The 17,500-nt window shown below is 37.2% G+C and overlaps 1 protein-coding gene across 4 annotated transcripts in view; it reads right to left on the bottom strand.

Annotated features, from left to right (window-relative positions):
* Nucleotides 1-5,387: 5,387 nt before the first annotated feature.
* LHX2 (LIM homeobox 2) overlaps nucleotides 5,388-17,500 on the bottom strand; it is a 91,484-nt gene continuing 79,371 nt past the window's right edge. For all 4 annotated transcript variants that reach the window (XM_069943721.1, XM_069943723.1, XM_069943722.1 and 1 more), the window contains 2 exons: nucleotides 8,305-8,510; nucleotides 5,388-7,829 (listed from right to left, as the gene is read on the bottom strand). In XM_069943721.1, the coding sequence (XP_069799822.1) occupies nucleotides 7,542-7,829; nucleotides 8,305-8,510 (494 nt within the window). In that variant the 3' untranslated portion in view covers nucleotides 5,388-7,541. The remainder of the gene's footprint in view (nucleotides 7,830-8,304; nucleotides 8,511-17,500) is intronic.

Genomic DNA, 17,500 nt, shown 5'->3' with positions numbered 1-17,500 from the left:
AGTTTCAGATGAAAGTTCTCTTTTTCTGGCCATTTTGAGCGTTTAATTGACCCCACAAATGTGATGCTCCAGAAACTCAATCTGCTCAAAGGAAGGTCAGTTTTGTAGCTTCTGTAACGAGCTAGAATGTTTTCAGATGTGTGAACATGATTGCACAAGGGTTTTCTAATCATCAATTAGCCTTCTGAGCCAATGAGCAAACACATTGTACCATTAGAACACTGGAGTGATAGTTGCTGGAAATGGGCCTCTATACGCCTATGTAGATATTGCACCAAAAACCAGACATTTGCAGCTAGAATAGTCATTTTCCACATTAGCAATGTATAGAGTGTATTTGTTTAAAGTTAGGACTAGTTTAAAGTTATCTTCAATGAAAAGTAAAGTGCTTTTCCTTAAAAAATAAGGACATTTCAATGTGACCCCAAACTTTTGAACGGTAGTGTATGTCCACATTAAAGATTCAATCAGCCGATGAACGAGCGAGTTTGCTCGTTCATCTGCTAATTTCTTGCTCTTTTACACAGGCTGATTATCTGGTAAATAAGTGCACCTTGGGACATGTAAACGGACCAAGTTGGCTCTGTGACAGATAACCCTAGGTTTTACATCAATATTCCCTATTGTATGTATTGTTTTTTATTGCATTGATAAGGATATACTTTTTTTACCTCAATTAAATATGTATTTGCTTTATCGGTATTAGTTGTTGTATGGGATTTATCTGACCATCAGAATATAAGTTCATAAAGCACTTTGACCAAATTTGTGGCCATTAGAGATGAGCGAACCTCGAGCACGCTCGAGTCCATCCGAAACTGATTGTTCAGCATTTGATTAGCTGGGGCTGCTGAACTTGGATAAAGCTCTAAGGTTGTCTGGAAAACATGGATACAGCCAATGACTATATCCATGTTTTCCACATAGCCTTAGGGCTTTATCCATCTTCAGCAGCCACCGCTAATCAAATGCCGAACGCTCGGGTTCGGATGGACTCGAGCATGCACGAGGTTCGCTCATCTCTAGTGGCCATCAACAAACATCAGGGATTGGGAACATCAGAAGAGCAGCTGCCTGGGAGTATGTGACTTTCTTTTTTATTCCTATGTCAGCCACTGCCATTTAAAGTTTTGTTCTGGAGCCGGACAACCCCTTTAAAGGGGTTGTCCAGCGAAAATCTTGTTCTTTCAAATCAACTCGTGTCATAAAGTTATATAAATTTGTAATTTACTTCTATTAAAAAAATCTCAAGTCTTCCCATACTTATTAGCTGCTATATGTATTGCAGGAAATGTTTTATTTTCAGTCTGACACAGTGCTCTCTGGTGACATCTCTGGCCGAGACAGAACCTGTCCAGAGCAGGAGAGGTTTTCTATGGGGATTCCGTTCGAAAACCAAGACAGAGTTCCTGTTTTGGCCAGAGATGTCAGCAGAGAGCACTGTGTCAGACTGAAAATAAAACATTACCTGCATGACATACAGCAGCTGATAAGTATGGGAAGACTTGAGATTTTTAATAGAAGTAAATTACAGATCTATATAACTTTCTGACACCAGTTGACACCATTTGAAAGTACAGTGGTACCTTGGTTTAAGAGTAACTTGGTTTAAGAGCGTTTTGGTTTAAGAGCTTACGGTTTTTCAAAATTGTGACTTGGTTTAAGAGCATTGCTTTGGTTTAAGAGCTCCCTATACTGGGTGGGAGCGCAAGTGAGGGAGGGGCATGGTCTGCATGGCAAGGCCTACAGTACTGTACTCTGACCCAGGAAGTCTCCCCCACCTTCCAAATTATAGCAGATCCACTTCAGGCTGGGGCTTACATCAGGGGACAGGACTGTGGGGGGTAATCTCTCCATAGCTGTAACCCCTCTCTCCTCAGACAGAGAGTGCTGCATGTATGTGCCCACATCTGCCCTGCTCATTCCTTCATGCTCCCTGTAGTCTCTGTCAGCCCTTGTGTTTCCCATCCTCTCCATTACTGTACAGTAACTTATAATATCACAGATTCTGCTGTTTCTGAATGTTTGTTTCATCTGTTTTACACGTTATTCAGAATAATAAATCATTATTTTGGGGGGGTGGAATCAATTGTCTGCATTTCTATGATTTCTTATGAGAAAATTTGCTTTGGTTTGGTGATTTGGATTACAAGCACCGCCCCGGAACGAATAATGCTCGTAATCCAAGGCACCACGGTATACGATTTTTGCTGGTCAACCCCTTTAATTCATTTTTCATAAACATGTGAGATCCCTAAACTGTGAACAGCGGAGTTGACTTGAGGATGCCATATTTGTTCATGCTCTTCCATTTTCTGTATTCTTTCCTTTGTCCTACCCTATCCTCAGCCTTTATAAATCTAAGATCCAGCACAGCAAACATGTGCAGTATCTTCTCTACAATAAGCTTGATTTGACGCCGCCTCTGTGCATTGAAAAGCGACGGATTACAACAGCCTTGTTGGAAAACCTTCCTCAGATAGACAATGTATGTAACGTTTGCATTCACACTGAATAACTGAAGTGGGTCTGAAACGAATGCGTTGAATACGTATGTGTTAAGAGCAGACATACTTTGTTCCCCATAACTTTCTATAGCTTAGAAATGGAAAATGTGAATTCATCAAATCTATGAAAATGATATTGTTTATGACATGTAAATGCCGCTATTATCAAGCCTGATGCTGATCTGAAAGAAAGAAGACAAATAGAAGAAAAGCAGAGACCCATACAATAAGACTAGTTGTTAGGATATGTATGAATCCTAATTAGCAACTTTTTCTATATCATGTTTTTAAAATAAAGTTCTAAGGACTTTAAATGTAACTTTCATTTTTAAAAAAGTCATAAGTGTAAAAGTCATAAGTTCTGCCGAAAGCTAGAAGGAAGGCGCAGCGTGCTCTGCCCCTTCATCTCTGCTACAGGGAGCTTCCTTCCATAGACTGCTAATACGGATCATATTAACCCCCCTGCCAGCTGCCAGATTTTAAAAATGTCCAGACATCTCCTTTAAGGTGAATGTGTATTACCAACATTTTTTTAATGATCAGAGAAGCCTTATGGTCAACGGTAACAATATTTCTTAAAGGGGTTGTGTCACTAAGAAAACTAGTCTGTAGTGATGCATTATGTTAAATGAAACCTATTTGTAATGTACAAGCATTTCTTAAAATATATCATTTGAAAGATATGGGGCGAGATTTATCAAACATGCTGTAAAGTGAAACTGGCTCAGTTGCCCCTAGCAACCAATCAGATCCCACCTTTCAATTTCCAAAGAGTCTGTGAGGAATGAAAGGTGCAATCTGAATGGTTGCTAGGGGCAACTGAGCCAGTTTCACTCCCCCCATGGACTCACTAATCCCCCCATGTGCCTGCATTGTTTGATAACCTGTTGCCCTTGGTTAAGGCCCATGAGGCATTCACTAGGTTGTATTACACATGCTCAGTTCAATCCCAGTCACATGATCTGTCCCATTAGTACTGGCAGTTGGTTTTCACTTCCCATGTAAGCAAGGGGGTTGTGGGAAAGTGTCTGCAGTACTGCATGGCAACAGCCAGGTCATCGTTTAGAGAAGAAACATGGAGTGAATAGATCCATGGAAAAATAGTACATGTGTTTTTGCACACAGATGTTTTTCCATAGACTTTTCTTATATAAGAAAAACAGACATTTTTTTTTCCTTATTTTAGAACAGTATTTTGCTTTTATTTTTCTGTGTGTGAACCTAGCCTCTGCTTAGCAACTATGCTAGATTTAAAAAATTTACTTTTTAAAATTTTTACATTTTTAAATAGTCTATTAGGGAATGGTAGGAGTTCTTCAGTCCAGATCCTTTTCTATTAACTAGATCGGCGTGGGACCCTCTTACTCTTGAGATCCCAGGAAGTCTATTTATTATACAGACAATACATTGATTTCAGTGGGAATTGTGTAATGCTCTACTGCCCCTGTGGTGGGGTTGCTGCTGGAAAATTATGTATAGTTGGGGAGACGGTACTTTTTTTTTTAGTTATTACGGAAAATACGGCACCTCCTGTTTTCTGTTTTTCTGAAAAAAATAAAAAACACAGAAAACAGAAAATCCTGTGTATCCCAGGCCATCTGAGCACTCAGAGAGAAGGCAGTCATGTGATTGACGGACACATTGAGCCGTGACTCTCTGTACTGGCCGGAATTAGTGTGTTTAGTCTGTTTTTTTCCATCAGCACAAGTCAGAAAATCTGCCTTCAGGACACTGGACCTTGATTTCTGGTAAGTTCAGCTTTGTTTTACAACATGATAACAACAACAAAATAATGAATGTATATTCCAGACTTGCTTTATATCACATCTACTGTGGATTTAAATTTTGAAAGGTATAACGACAGTGACACTAGTTATGCTTGTTTATTCAGTACAAAACATCATAGGGTACAGGAGGACGCGTTTCGGCATATAGGCTAGGATTAAGGATATATGCTAAAATGCGTCCTCCTGTACCCTATGATATTTTGCACCGAATAAACAAGCATAAATTAACTTGGTAAGTGCCAAGATTCTTCTTATCGCTGCTGGAAAATTAGACACTTGTGAAAGGTTTCCCACAAATTAAAATTAACACTTGAGGATCCCAACAACCCAAAGCCCTTTGATCAACTTAGCTATTGGGCACCAAGTGTCATGTTAGGCCCCAGATCTCTGGACAGAGATGCAATAAAGTAGAATGGCAGAGCAGGAACTTTAAATCCCTCTTCCCCTATTTACTCTCACAGGCTGCATGTAATACATACCTGTAACCTATGAACCAACAAGACTTGATTCCTGCACTGTCTAGTGCGACAATTTGCCATCATCATGCCTGCCCTACTACAGTATGTGAGTATTTGTTTTTCTTTGTTTGTCCATCAGGCATTACTATAGCATGGGGGCACAGGAGGCATTATTACTACCTACGGGCACATGGGCTTTATTACTGCATGAGGCCCCAGATAGCAATATTACTGTAACTAATTAACAATAATTTTACATTGTATTAAATTTGGAAAGGATGTAGTCCATCAACTTAAAAAAAAATCTATTTTTGGTTCATTTAACTGGACAAGATTGAGACCCTTGCTATATGTAATTTCTTTAAGATGTTTCTTGTGATGTTTTAACATATTCAGACATATTTTAACATGCCATAGACCATTCTGGACCTCCAAGCCAGTAGGTGGTCAAAAAGTGGTTAACCATCAACTTGGCATCTATTAAAAAAACATATACAATACTTCACAAACCACATATAATGGAGTCTGCTCCACACAAATATGAAGACCAGTTGTTTTCCAACATTTCTTTATAAATTACAAGTTTTGTAAAGTAATATAAAATGAAGATGGGTTAAAATAATAGTAAATCCACTTCTTTGCAACAATGAATTATGTCACGGACAAAATTTATTCTTCATATCAAGAACACTAACGTTTCTGTATTAAACAAGAACAAAAAGGCATACGTTCATTCTATCTTAAAAATTACGCATTGCTGAGGTAAAGTTATCCATCCAAAAGATGCAACAACATCTCAGAATTGTTCTGACCTTATCCAACATTACAAATAGGGGAAAATTTTCACAATATTCTAAAGCAGCTGTACCATAGTCTTGGCTCACGTCATTGTTGGTCTACAGCCCCCAACATTTTTGTGTTTTTTTTTTTTTTTATTGAACCACTTACAAATCAGGTGGTAAACGATTTAAATGGAGATGATAGACCAACATGTGAAGGGAAGCCAAATCAGAGTACCTCTGTGCTAAGAAATGGAATGGGCCCAAAACAAAATAAATGAAGCAGCTTTTGTTTATTAGTATATTTTTCCTGCTTTATACCTTTTTTTTTTTTAGAGACCAAACAAAACTTTACAAAAAATTACACACAGGTCATCAATTTATACAAGGTCGGTTTGAATTGGCTTTATCAATATTATTAATGAACACTAACTATGAGTTTAGTCATAAAGGGCGTCATTTCTAAATACTTCTGAAGACTCTCAGAGTCGGAGTTGGCCTGTAACGTATTCCAAAGTGTTTCAGGCAGGTGTGGCACTGAATGGGATATGTTTCAAGGTGAGGAGTGGTATCATGTGCCTTTCGTATTTTCCTCATCTGCATTTTGGGAAGCTACATTGGGGTTTTTTGAGACAGATATAATGAGGTTGGAACCATGTAGTGAATATATAGGTCAAGTAGTCTTAAAAGTGCTGTAAAATGACCAAGTGCAATTTTCTGCATTACATAGCTTATGGAACATCAGACAGGTTTGTTCAAAAATACAAGTATTGCATTCCAATTTAGCCCATAATGTTACTCAATGACAATTGTAGACAATATGATGATCTTCTAACCAAAATATGTTTTTCTAATCAAGGCCTCATGGAGGGATCGCCAGGAAAACCCTTAATCTGAAATGAATTAGAGGTCATTGATGTTGGTTATAAGGGACACTTTGGGGGGACCCTCGAGTGGTTGGGTTTATGGTGGTTTGGAGATTTCTTGTAGTCATTTCCCAACACAAAATCATGGGTAGACTTCTTAAAACTAGCCTGAAATGTATGTAAACACTAATACTGTATAGCCTTGTAGCTCATATAGAGATCACCGATGGTTTGTAAAATATTTTAATAACCGCAGAAAATAACTTAGTTGAATCCAATTGGAAAATAGTTTTCACAGTGAACAATATAGCCAAGCTTTAAAGCAAAAGAAGTGAACAATGGTGGGCAGACTTCGTCTTATTGGGCTTTTTTCAATTACGATATCTGCTAATATGTTCATTAAGTTTAATACACTTCTCCAACTAGCCAATTTTCTTCTGTCAGGAGCCCTGCATGTTATATAAGCTTATTTACTGGACTGGAAGCAGACTGGGGTCAAACCTTTGACAAGGACATCATAGAAAAGCTTTTTGAGATGTTAATGTATACATTTTACACCTCAAACTTTGAAGACCTCTATGAAAACCTTCCTCCCCTTGACAAATGTTGTCCCCTTCCCCAAATGAAAAAACAAAAAAACCCCATCTGGATGTTAGTACCAGTGCAAACTTTTCAAGTCACTGACAGAAACCACCACGTTATCTATAAATGCTGAAATTTTACACTACTCACTCAGAGCAAAGTTCTGTCCAAAAATGTCTAAAACAAAGTAACTTTTTTTTTTTAGGACTAATTGAAAATTAACAATTTTGTTCTGGTCATAAATATACAGAGAGAAAATGTATGTTGATAAGACAGTATATAAGGCACGTAACAGTCTTTGAGAATACAGAAGATTCAGCCAACTTAAATTAATGGTTCTTTCCCTTGTTTAGTCCACGAAACTGTATAGTTACACAAATGTTGTGTTGCAGATACATCTTCCAAGCAATCCTTCAGTTTATCAAAACACCGGAACAATGAACTCTTCTTCAAGACCGTCCACCAAAAAATGTAAATTATTCATTGAACAAAGTCTCTATTAAAATACACTTGGAAATTGACTAAAAATATTTTTTTCTTTAAAGAAACTTTCAAAGAGTCATCAGAAGAGATTTGTGAGTGTTGTCTGTGGAGGGCTTCGAGATTCACGTACGTCCAAGCTGCCAGGCACCGAAGTCAGTACGGAGGTCACAGTTGGCATGGTGGGGTTAGTCAAGTCTGTTAATGTGGTTGGGGTAGTGGAAGGACTCATTGAGGCATTTGAGATTTCAGAGGCTGGTCCTGATGGAGTCCCGGCTTGAAGAGTAGAATCTGATGTTTTGTCCACACCATTATTTTCTTGCCGAAGAAGGTTCCTTCTGAATTTGGCTCGTGCGTTTTGAAACCATACCTAGAAGAAAGAGGTAAACAATTAGATCTTGGCTAAGAAATGTCTTCCTTCAAAATCCTCCAAACAAAAGTTAGCGTTACGATATAATAGGTTTAACAAGTGGGTTGACTGGACATGTAGAGCTACTAGGAATTATAGATCTAATAAACCACACTGTGCACTACCATTACTAGAAAAAGACTAATTCATATGATTTAATAAATAAAAATGTGTTCCCATTCTGTTCTTGTGGTCTGATGAAGAGGTATTAGAACCTGGAAACCCGTCATCTGCTATGGATATACTTAATTTTTTTTGTCTTTGGATTCTACATAATAGAATAAAATTTTACATGGGTGCATCTTTTATCTTTGTTATACGGTTCAAAGTGCCAGTTTAATATTTATTTTAAAAAATGTTTATTTTCTTCTGTGCATTATAATGTTTTTGTACATGAATTATATATATTAGTATTTTATACACATTTTGTATATACCTGTAAAACTCTTTTGGTTAAGCCTGTCTTCTGTGCTAGTTGCTTTAAGTCCTTGGCATCTGGATTGTGGTTAATAGCAAAGTAAGATTTCATTGTCCGCAGCTGATGGTGTTTGAAAGAGGTCCTCATGCGTTTGGTTTTCTGGTTGGGGGTGTACTGTTGGTCTCTGTCCATGTGGTCTCCATCATTTTCATTGCAGCTTAGAGCTAGCAAGAAACAAGAGAGGGGATGTTATTAACTGCAGTTAACAAAACAATACTGTAGTTCTTTTACAAAAGATTTTACCATTGATGTGAACTGGACTTCTAAATAAACTGCATAGTGATACAAGATATGGAAAATCTTGGAAACTTTTGGTTGGTTAATTATCTGCATATGCTTCAGTTAACCCACCTGTGACACATGGGGAATACATATCATGTGACCATAGTAATCAAACTAACTACACCAGTATACATCCAGGGAGTAGGGGAAACCACAACAGTGGAAAATCATCAACAATACAACCTCTCGGACTTTGCTTTAAAACACCTTTGGTGGATAATGAAATTAATAAAAAATGCAAAAGTCTTCAAGTTGTCACCAGCCATCAGGCTAACTTGGCAAAAGCATGACCCCAGGCCATGGACGGCCCAAATGGGTTAAAATTAAAATGACTTTCAAAAATCTAAACTACACAGAACATTACACAGAGTTCTTATTGCAACTTTTTGCCCTCTAGTTTAAGCATTTTGCTCAAGAACCCTGATGTAACTAGTTTCTATTAATATTTATAATACACTTGTATTGTTGTTTTGTTTGTATGTTTTATGGATGCCTATTGTTATTAGTTATTGTATTGTATTGTATTGAAATTAGGTACTGTAGAAGTTCTAAGTTTTTTCAATGTTGCTCTAAGCTTCTAAGCTTTGATTGTGTTTCCAGAAATTTTAGCAGGATAAACTTTGACACTCCGAGAACTTTCTAAAACAATCAGTTGTCTTCTACCTATTAGCTGTTAAGGTGAAGGCAGGAGACACACAGGCTTAGAGCACTATATGTAATTGGCTTGTAATTCATTGATGGAAGAATTGTCACAAACATTTCTTACAATATTTGAATGTTTTACCTTGTTATAGATAGATATGAGAGGAAGAGAGAGATGAAATAGATAGACATATATGATAAGGGTAGATAGATATAGACAGATATGACATAGATACATCAAATGATAGATGGATGTATAGATAGATAGATAGATAGATAGATAGATAGATATATAAATAGATAGATATGAGAAAGATAGATAGATAGATAGATAGATGAGAGATAGATAGATAGATAGATAGATAGAATATAACTGGATGATGGATGGATGGATGGATGGACGGACGGATGGATCGATCGATCGATCGATCGATAGATGAGAGACAAACAAGGATATGAAATAGATGTATAATACAGCACGGGAAGCACGGTGGCTCAGTGGTTAGCACTGTAGCCTTGCAGCGCTGGGGTACTGGGTTCATATCCCACCAAGGGCAACATCTGCAAAGAGTTTGTATGTTCTCTCCGTGTTTGCGTGGGTTTCCTTCGGGTACTCCGGTTTCCACCCAAAACATACAGATAGGTGAATTTAGATTGTGAGCCCAAATGGGGACAGGGAGCAATAATTGGCGAAAAAACTATGTAAAGTGCTGCGGAATCTGTGTGCGCTATACAACTAAAAGCATTATTATTATAATACTATTCTTACCATGATGCTGATTCTCATTATTATTCAGATTATTTATTCCATATCACCACTGTGTTGTACTACTTTAAGGCTGTGTTCACACATTGCAGTTTCATTACAGTACTATATCATTTTAAAGAAAACTCTGCAGAACCCTGATGACACTGCCACATTTTTTGTATGTTTGGTAGACAGGTAAATATGGATAATAAATTGATGATAGACAGACAGAATGATTGATAGATAGATAGATAAATAGATAGAAGATGGATGGATAGATACATAGATAGATAGATAGTAGTAATGAGCGAATACTGTTCGATCTAATAGATATTTGATTGAATAGTAAGGTATTCGTTCTGTCGAATATTATCGAATAGTTCGCAGAATATTCAATCCATATTCCATAAGCTTTCCAATCCCCCAGCTTCCGGTTTTTACCTCCAAGTGGTTGAATAGATGTTTTTTAATAGTCGAATACTTGTTCCCATAGACTTTAATGGGATCGAATATTTGATCGAATATTCGAATATTCAGGAGATATTCGTACGAATATTGAATATTCGAATATTTCACTATTCGCTCATCACTAATAGATAATTGTGACAGATAATAGATATGTGTTGTACTACATTTATATACTAATTATATTAATTACGTTATAATGTATGATATATAATTAACCCTAATAGAATATTTTTAAAAAAGTAGAAGATGGATGGGTGGATAGATAGAAGATAGATAGACAGATAGATAGATAGATAGATAATAGACAGATAGATAGATAGATAGATAGATAGATAGATAGATAGATAGATAAACCATAGAATGTATACATAAAAAATATAATCTTCCCTGAATTCCTTTTATGCAATAACATACACCCAAACCTTCTAGGAAACAAAGAGTAAATGGCTTTTATTGTTACTAGTACTACATGGGTAGGCCTGCTTCAGTACTATCATTGCAAATTTCCAGCTCAGTATCTAGGACGCTGGACGTGTAAGATCTGTACATCATTATCATTTCTTGGAGCGACGAATCTCATTGTTTTTTGAATTATGCAAAAGAAATGGGGCAACGTCATTACTGCAGAGGTAACACCAACAGAGACCGGGAACGCTGCATACTTGAGAGGGAGCTGTTTCACATTGTAAAAAGATCCTATAGTGTGATATGTAAATGCTACTGGCATAGCTCTCCAGCATAATGCAGAATAATCTTCTAATTCTCTATGCCAGTGCCAAAAGCGTTTTATGTTAGTCAGGACCAACATGCCAAATCAGAAAAGTGATGTGACGTTTACTATGTGTAAATGCATACATAGATTATAGTCAAAGTTGATGAGAGTTGTTAGTAAGATTACAGATTTTATATTATTGCTACACATCTTGCATAACTGTTTCTTCACAACGGCTGGGAAAAGTAGAAATCACAAAGGTAGCTCATATTAGGGTATCTATTTGGAAAGTACCGATGTAGCAGAGCTGAACAATATCCCAGTGAGTTGTACCAAATGACAAACTCAGCTCGGCTTGTTGAACTGACATGGTCAAACTGAGAAACAGGTAAATCGATCATGTGGTCACAACCATCAAAGCTGTCTTGTTGTTCATAACAACCAACCAGGGCAGCTTTTAATGTTCTGGAAATATAAAAGCTGAAAACTTTCTCGAAAAGAGATAAATTAAGTGGCACTCACCATGTCTTCTGGTGCAAATCAGGCTTTATTCACTTCATAAAAAGTTTATGCATGGGAGGGAGACAAGCCACAAGTGCATGTAGCAGCGTTGGCCCATTTTTTGCCCTGGTGGCGCACTGGGGTCATCCGTTACATGCGACATATAAATAGGAGTGCACACATTTATATATTCATACTTAGCATGTAAAGCCTGATATGAACCAGAAGACACGGTGAGTGTCACTTTATCTCTTTTTGAAAAGCAATGCTATATGTTGGACAATAAGTGAGCACCCTGCAGGTGCTATCTATCAGTCCATGTTACAGGAGTTCCGCAACCAGTTGGGGCTGACATTATATGTGAAGGTAGTGCCAGACACATTGACTCTGTTGGACTTGAATGTAAAAGTTGAAATCTGATTGGCTGTTAAGGGGGGGAGTTTTTGCTAATTTTCTGAACTAAGCGAGTTGTTCTCAGAATGGAGGGTGGTCATATCGGCTGGGCAAAAACTGAAGTTTCAATGTACCAACCAATCAGAGCCCGGCTCTAATTTTTAAGAAAATTATGTCATTTTCCATTTTCATTAGCACTAGTTTTTAAAAATACATGGCCTTTTTAAAAATCTTTTCTTTCTACTTTTCTATGCATTTTCTTATGAGAAGGTTATATGCAGGTTGTTAAATTGGTTGCACATCATGCAGTACAGTACACCCAAAAACTGGACAATATTATAACTGTAGAGGTATCAAAAGTTATGCCTATCCCCTCCCTGGAGCTCAAACATTTTGTTACTTAGTAAAAAGTCACTAATAATATAGCTGAAGTATGTACCCAGCACTCACTAATACATTCTGGTCATTTATTCAGTGCAGAAATGCATTAATATTTACAGCATTTCGGCTAAGTTCAAGCAAGCTGATAAAGGCCGAAACATTTCTGCACTCAATAAATGAACAGAACATATTGGTGAGTGCTGGGTATCTTTTTCTACATACTACTGGACTCCTCCACCACAAGCACCACCGACCACCGATGGAATACTGTCTTTCTACCTTTACTAATAATATAGCAGAAACTGACCCATTACACAAACTACACTCAAGTAAATCAACAACAAACATTTACATTCTGGGAACAAACAAGACCAAAAAAATGGTACAATGTGATTTATCCACAAGCCCCACAACCATTTCCAACTGAGAGCCTAACTAAGTCATATCACTAGTACATTAGTTAAAAAAGAAAAGAAAAAGATTATATAAGGTCACTTCACTAGAAAAATTGGCCACATACCACTAATCACTGTTCTTGTTGGTTGTTGTGACTCTAAATAAGCGTGATCTTACTAAAGGAAATACAGAATGATTCAAAAGTCAGAATCCAGCCAAATATGACATAGTTACGCCCATTGGTCTGATGCATAGTCCTCATGGTGATATCAATCCAACACTTTCTTATATATCTGCCCAGTTTCTGAGTTTTGCCAGTTGTGTGGTTTGTTAAAAATACCACCATGGTGTATGACTACTCCACTGGGTACATTAAGTCACCAACAATATTATAATATGATTCTAAAAAATAAAGGTGGTTTTACCCAATAAAATTATAAATAAAGAGGGCAAACTGGGAAAAGATAGCAATACTCACCTTTCTGATTCCTTACCACTGATGTTCTGACAGTACCTGGGGTCCTTGCTAATCTCAATTACTTTTTCCTTGTCTTGACACAAGGAAGTTCCTGCTTAGCCAGTGATTGGCTAGGTGCCATCTCCAGTGAGTCAAGATAGGGACCACAAAGTGGAAATCAGTGGGGTCCCAGGCTTAATCTGAACAGCAAAGCAATATCAATGAGGTGAGTACTGATTTTCCTGACCCAGTTTGCCTTCATTTTTTATTTTAGCTGGCAAGACAACCCTTTAGTAGAGGAGGTCCTTCGTCCCAGACCATCGTCTCTTGATGAGAGTGCAGAGCAATTACAAAGAGTATTTCTCTTTCTGGAGGACTTGCCCTGTCCTGTATTATACAATCTGCTTATTTGAATATGGAGGATAGAAAAATAAAGGTCCCAGCACTCCAAAAATAAAATTTATATACTTTATTTCATATTAAAAAAATGTTAAAAATAGAGCTCATGTAGAGGCTGTTAGAGTAACCAACGCGTTTCGCGCACATGCATGCTCAATCACGGCTAGCCATGATTAAGCGCGCATGCGCGTGAAACGTGCGCTAGGCCGGCGCCGAACCCGTGCGCCCTCTACTACTGTCTGGGATCCATTCAAGTACAGCAGGTGACCTGACTTCCATTGTTTTCTATTACTGATTTGAATAGGCAGTGTGTAATAATTAAAATCCCCTGTGGTGGCGCTGCAGGGAAATTGAACACTTATTGCCAGGGTTTTATCACAAATCACAGCTAATTGCTGAGCGTCCCAGCAGTCTTGAGTGTCTTTAGAACTTTGAGATAAGTTTATTATTTTTGGATCATTCTAACAGGAAAGAGTTGTCAAAAGCGGAAGAAGAAATCAACTGAAGAATATAAACTAGAGGGGATTATCCGAGATTAAAAAAACATAGTTTCTTCCTTCTAGAAACTGCGCCATCCTTGTCCTCAGTGTGTGTGTGGTATTGGAGCTCAGTTCTATTGAAGTGAATCGAGCCAAGTTGTAATATCACATACAACATGAGGACAGAAGTGGCACTGTTTCTAGAAGGTAACAACTATGTTTTTCTCATCCTGGATTACCCCTTTAATAATAATTATTATTGGAAAGATGTATGGTAGGGGTATTCCTTGTTGAAGAGTAAACCACCATGTTTTTTTTTTGTTTTGTTTTTTTTGAAGGTATGCCATCTGATAGGCTGCCAGACAGTTTAGCAGCTGGCAATTTTCCATGGAACAATGTACTTAACTCATTAAATGCCGTACATCTCTTCACATTCCGCAGAGTACAAGACAATAACCAGCTTGATACAATGTATACTACATGGACTTTCAGCAGTGATGATTTTGGAGGAGGCTCCTATTACTGGAATTTTTTATTGTGGTCAAAAGAATTTGACAAAAACATTTTCCGCTTCACCCAACCCGAGCAACATTCTATTTTATAATTTTTTTTTTTTTAAGGTATGCTTAGAACATAGAGCACTTAAGAAAATGATCTGTATATTTAAAAAAAAAAAAAAAAAAAAGAAAGAAAATGATCTGGACACCAAAGTAAATGTGGTTTCTAAACTGGTTTCCATTTCCAGCAGTTCTCTGGTCTGGCTTCGAAAAAAAATCAATTGCTTTTGAAAATAAAGCTAGCTTTAGCCTCAGCCAAAACTAACTGACTTGTCTCCAAAGGACAGCAAAACTTGTTATTGTAATAGTGACACATGAAATCTGTTGATTGCTTGCAAAGTACTCTGGCACAGGCCTACGCCAAATCGTTTCATTTCGCAATGCAGAGACAGAGAGAGGGAAGGGTGTTCACTCCCAAACTATTCTGTGGAATAAACTCCAAAAAATCTGCTGCTTTAACTAATGATTTTGTTATGTCAAATAGAGCATGGAAGAATGGTCGATAAATGAGTACTTTATAATAATGTATTGAAAAAAAAATTATGGGGTTGTAGAAAATGACAAATTCAACTCTGCTACATCTGTACATCACCTATATTATAAAATATGATGTAAGAACTCCTATGTTATCATGATAATTTTTAGGTATAACATATATACCTAGAGCTACTTTATATATAAAGATCTCAGGATCCAAAGGAAAATTTGTAAAGTATTATGTGTCATTTACAGTGCTATTCTATAGAAAAATCCCGGCACTCACCAAGTTCATAATCTTCCAAGTTTATTGGGTATCCATAATCCATAAGAGTGTGAACAAATAAAATTTAAAAAAACTGCTATTTGTTCACACTTGTATGGTTTATAGATACCAAATTTGAAAATTTATGAATTGGTGAGTGCCGAGATTTTTCTTTTGAATTGTTTTGTTGGGATTGCATTCCTTTCCTTGTGCAACACCTGAACTGCTGCTGAGTGCCGCTCTGAACTTTTCTATATTTACAGTGCTATGGGGCAAAAGGATCCTTTGGGCTCCCTCGGGCACTAGTATTGGATATGACCCTAAAAGTTATGCCCTGTTATTTTTTTCTTCATATATAAGTTTATCTAAAAGTAACAGTTATGTTATGTTCACATGGGGCTGATAGGATGCGGAAAATACACAGTGAATAGATTGGTAGACATCTTGATCATACTGTAGGCAAATGGCTATAAAGATTACAATTCTGCAGCGTGGATTTATGTGGCAGATGTGCAGAGAGTCTATTGTATGGTTTCTCTATGGAATTCATTGGCCAAAGTAAAAGTTGATGAGGAAATGATGTGGATAGGCACTAATATAGTGCAATCCCCAAATCTGCAGAAGCAGCAAGTCCACCACAAAATCTGTCTCATCGTGGAAATGATGAGAATTTTCTGCTGTGGAAAATTTGCAGCATTTTTCTTAACCTTCGGATATGTTCACATGGGACTGAAATGCTATATATTTGTTTGGAATTTTCCTAATTAAAATCATATAGGGGAGTCAAAATTTAACGATAATTTAATCAATCTGGAGCATTTCGGCTCAGTGTGAACATACCCTTACTGTTACATCTGCCCCATAGTAAGAGCTAGGCCCAGTCCATGTTGTAGGGCACTGCCGATTCTTTATTAAAACTTCAATGCAAACAAAAACTAAACACAGAATAAAAACATATCTGTAGATGACAATAACTATACAGATGTATATAGCAGTTCTGGAATATAAATGACACTATATCCCTAGGTATATGGGGCCTAGGGATATTGACCGATCGTATACAGCAAAGAGTTAAGATTTCTTTTCTCTCTATTTGGATATTTGGTTGGGAATTACTCCCCGTGTAGAATAAGTCCGGCACTTGTAATACAATGAAGCACATTGTGCAGCAGACTGGGTTTATCCCTCTTGTCTGAGTGTGTTGAATCTCTTGAAGGACTGCAATAGGGTAAATCTCTTTGGGAAAGCAAGCAAGAATTTCTATGACAAACCTTCAGCGTTTGCAGACATAGCAGAGCTGCGTTTGTCATTTTGATCTGTGGAAAATCACTGATAAGACACCATGATATCATGATAAGTTGTGCTACATGCAAACAGCATTTACAAATCCAGCCCTGCTACATCTATATTTTATATGTTCACATTGATTTCAATACTACACTAAAGCAATAGTGTGTGGTATAGAGAGGTCTCAGCAGACAAGTGCTTACAGTACATGGAATATTGTAGAACTTGAGAGTCAACAGTGTTTAGTATGTAGAGATGTAGCAGAGCTGACTTGGTATTACATAGGACTGCATATAATGTACCTTAGAACATTATATACAAAAATGGCACAAGAAAATTCTTGAACATATAATATGACGGATATATATCATTAATGTAATATAAGGCCGCATTAGGACAGATGGGTCTCTCTTATTCCATGGCTAGTTGACTTATATAAGAGTGTGACGCGTGGTTTAGTTTTATGGTGCAACAGGAGGAGGGATGTAACACATGTAAAACAAATCAAACCTAAAGACAAGTAAAATAGAAGTGAATAAGCACATAAGCACTTTCCATGAGGACCTTATACAGAACTAGAGATGAGCAAACCGGTATTTAATGAGCGTTCGGTATTTGATTAGCGGTGGCTGCTAAACTTGTATAAAGCTCTAAGGTTGTCTGGAAAACATGGATACAGCCAATGACTATATCCTATTTTCCACATAGCC

This window comes from Dendropsophus ebraccatus, chromosome 10 (assembly GCF_027789765.1).
Source record: "Dendropsophus ebraccatus isolate aDenEbr1 chromosome 10, aDenEbr1.pat, whole genome shotgun sequence".
Classification (NCBI taxonomy): Eukaryota; Metazoa; Chordata; class Amphibia; order Anura; family Hylidae; genus Dendropsophus; species Dendropsophus ebraccatus.
This window is presented reverse-complemented; position numbering and strand designations above follow the sequence as displayed.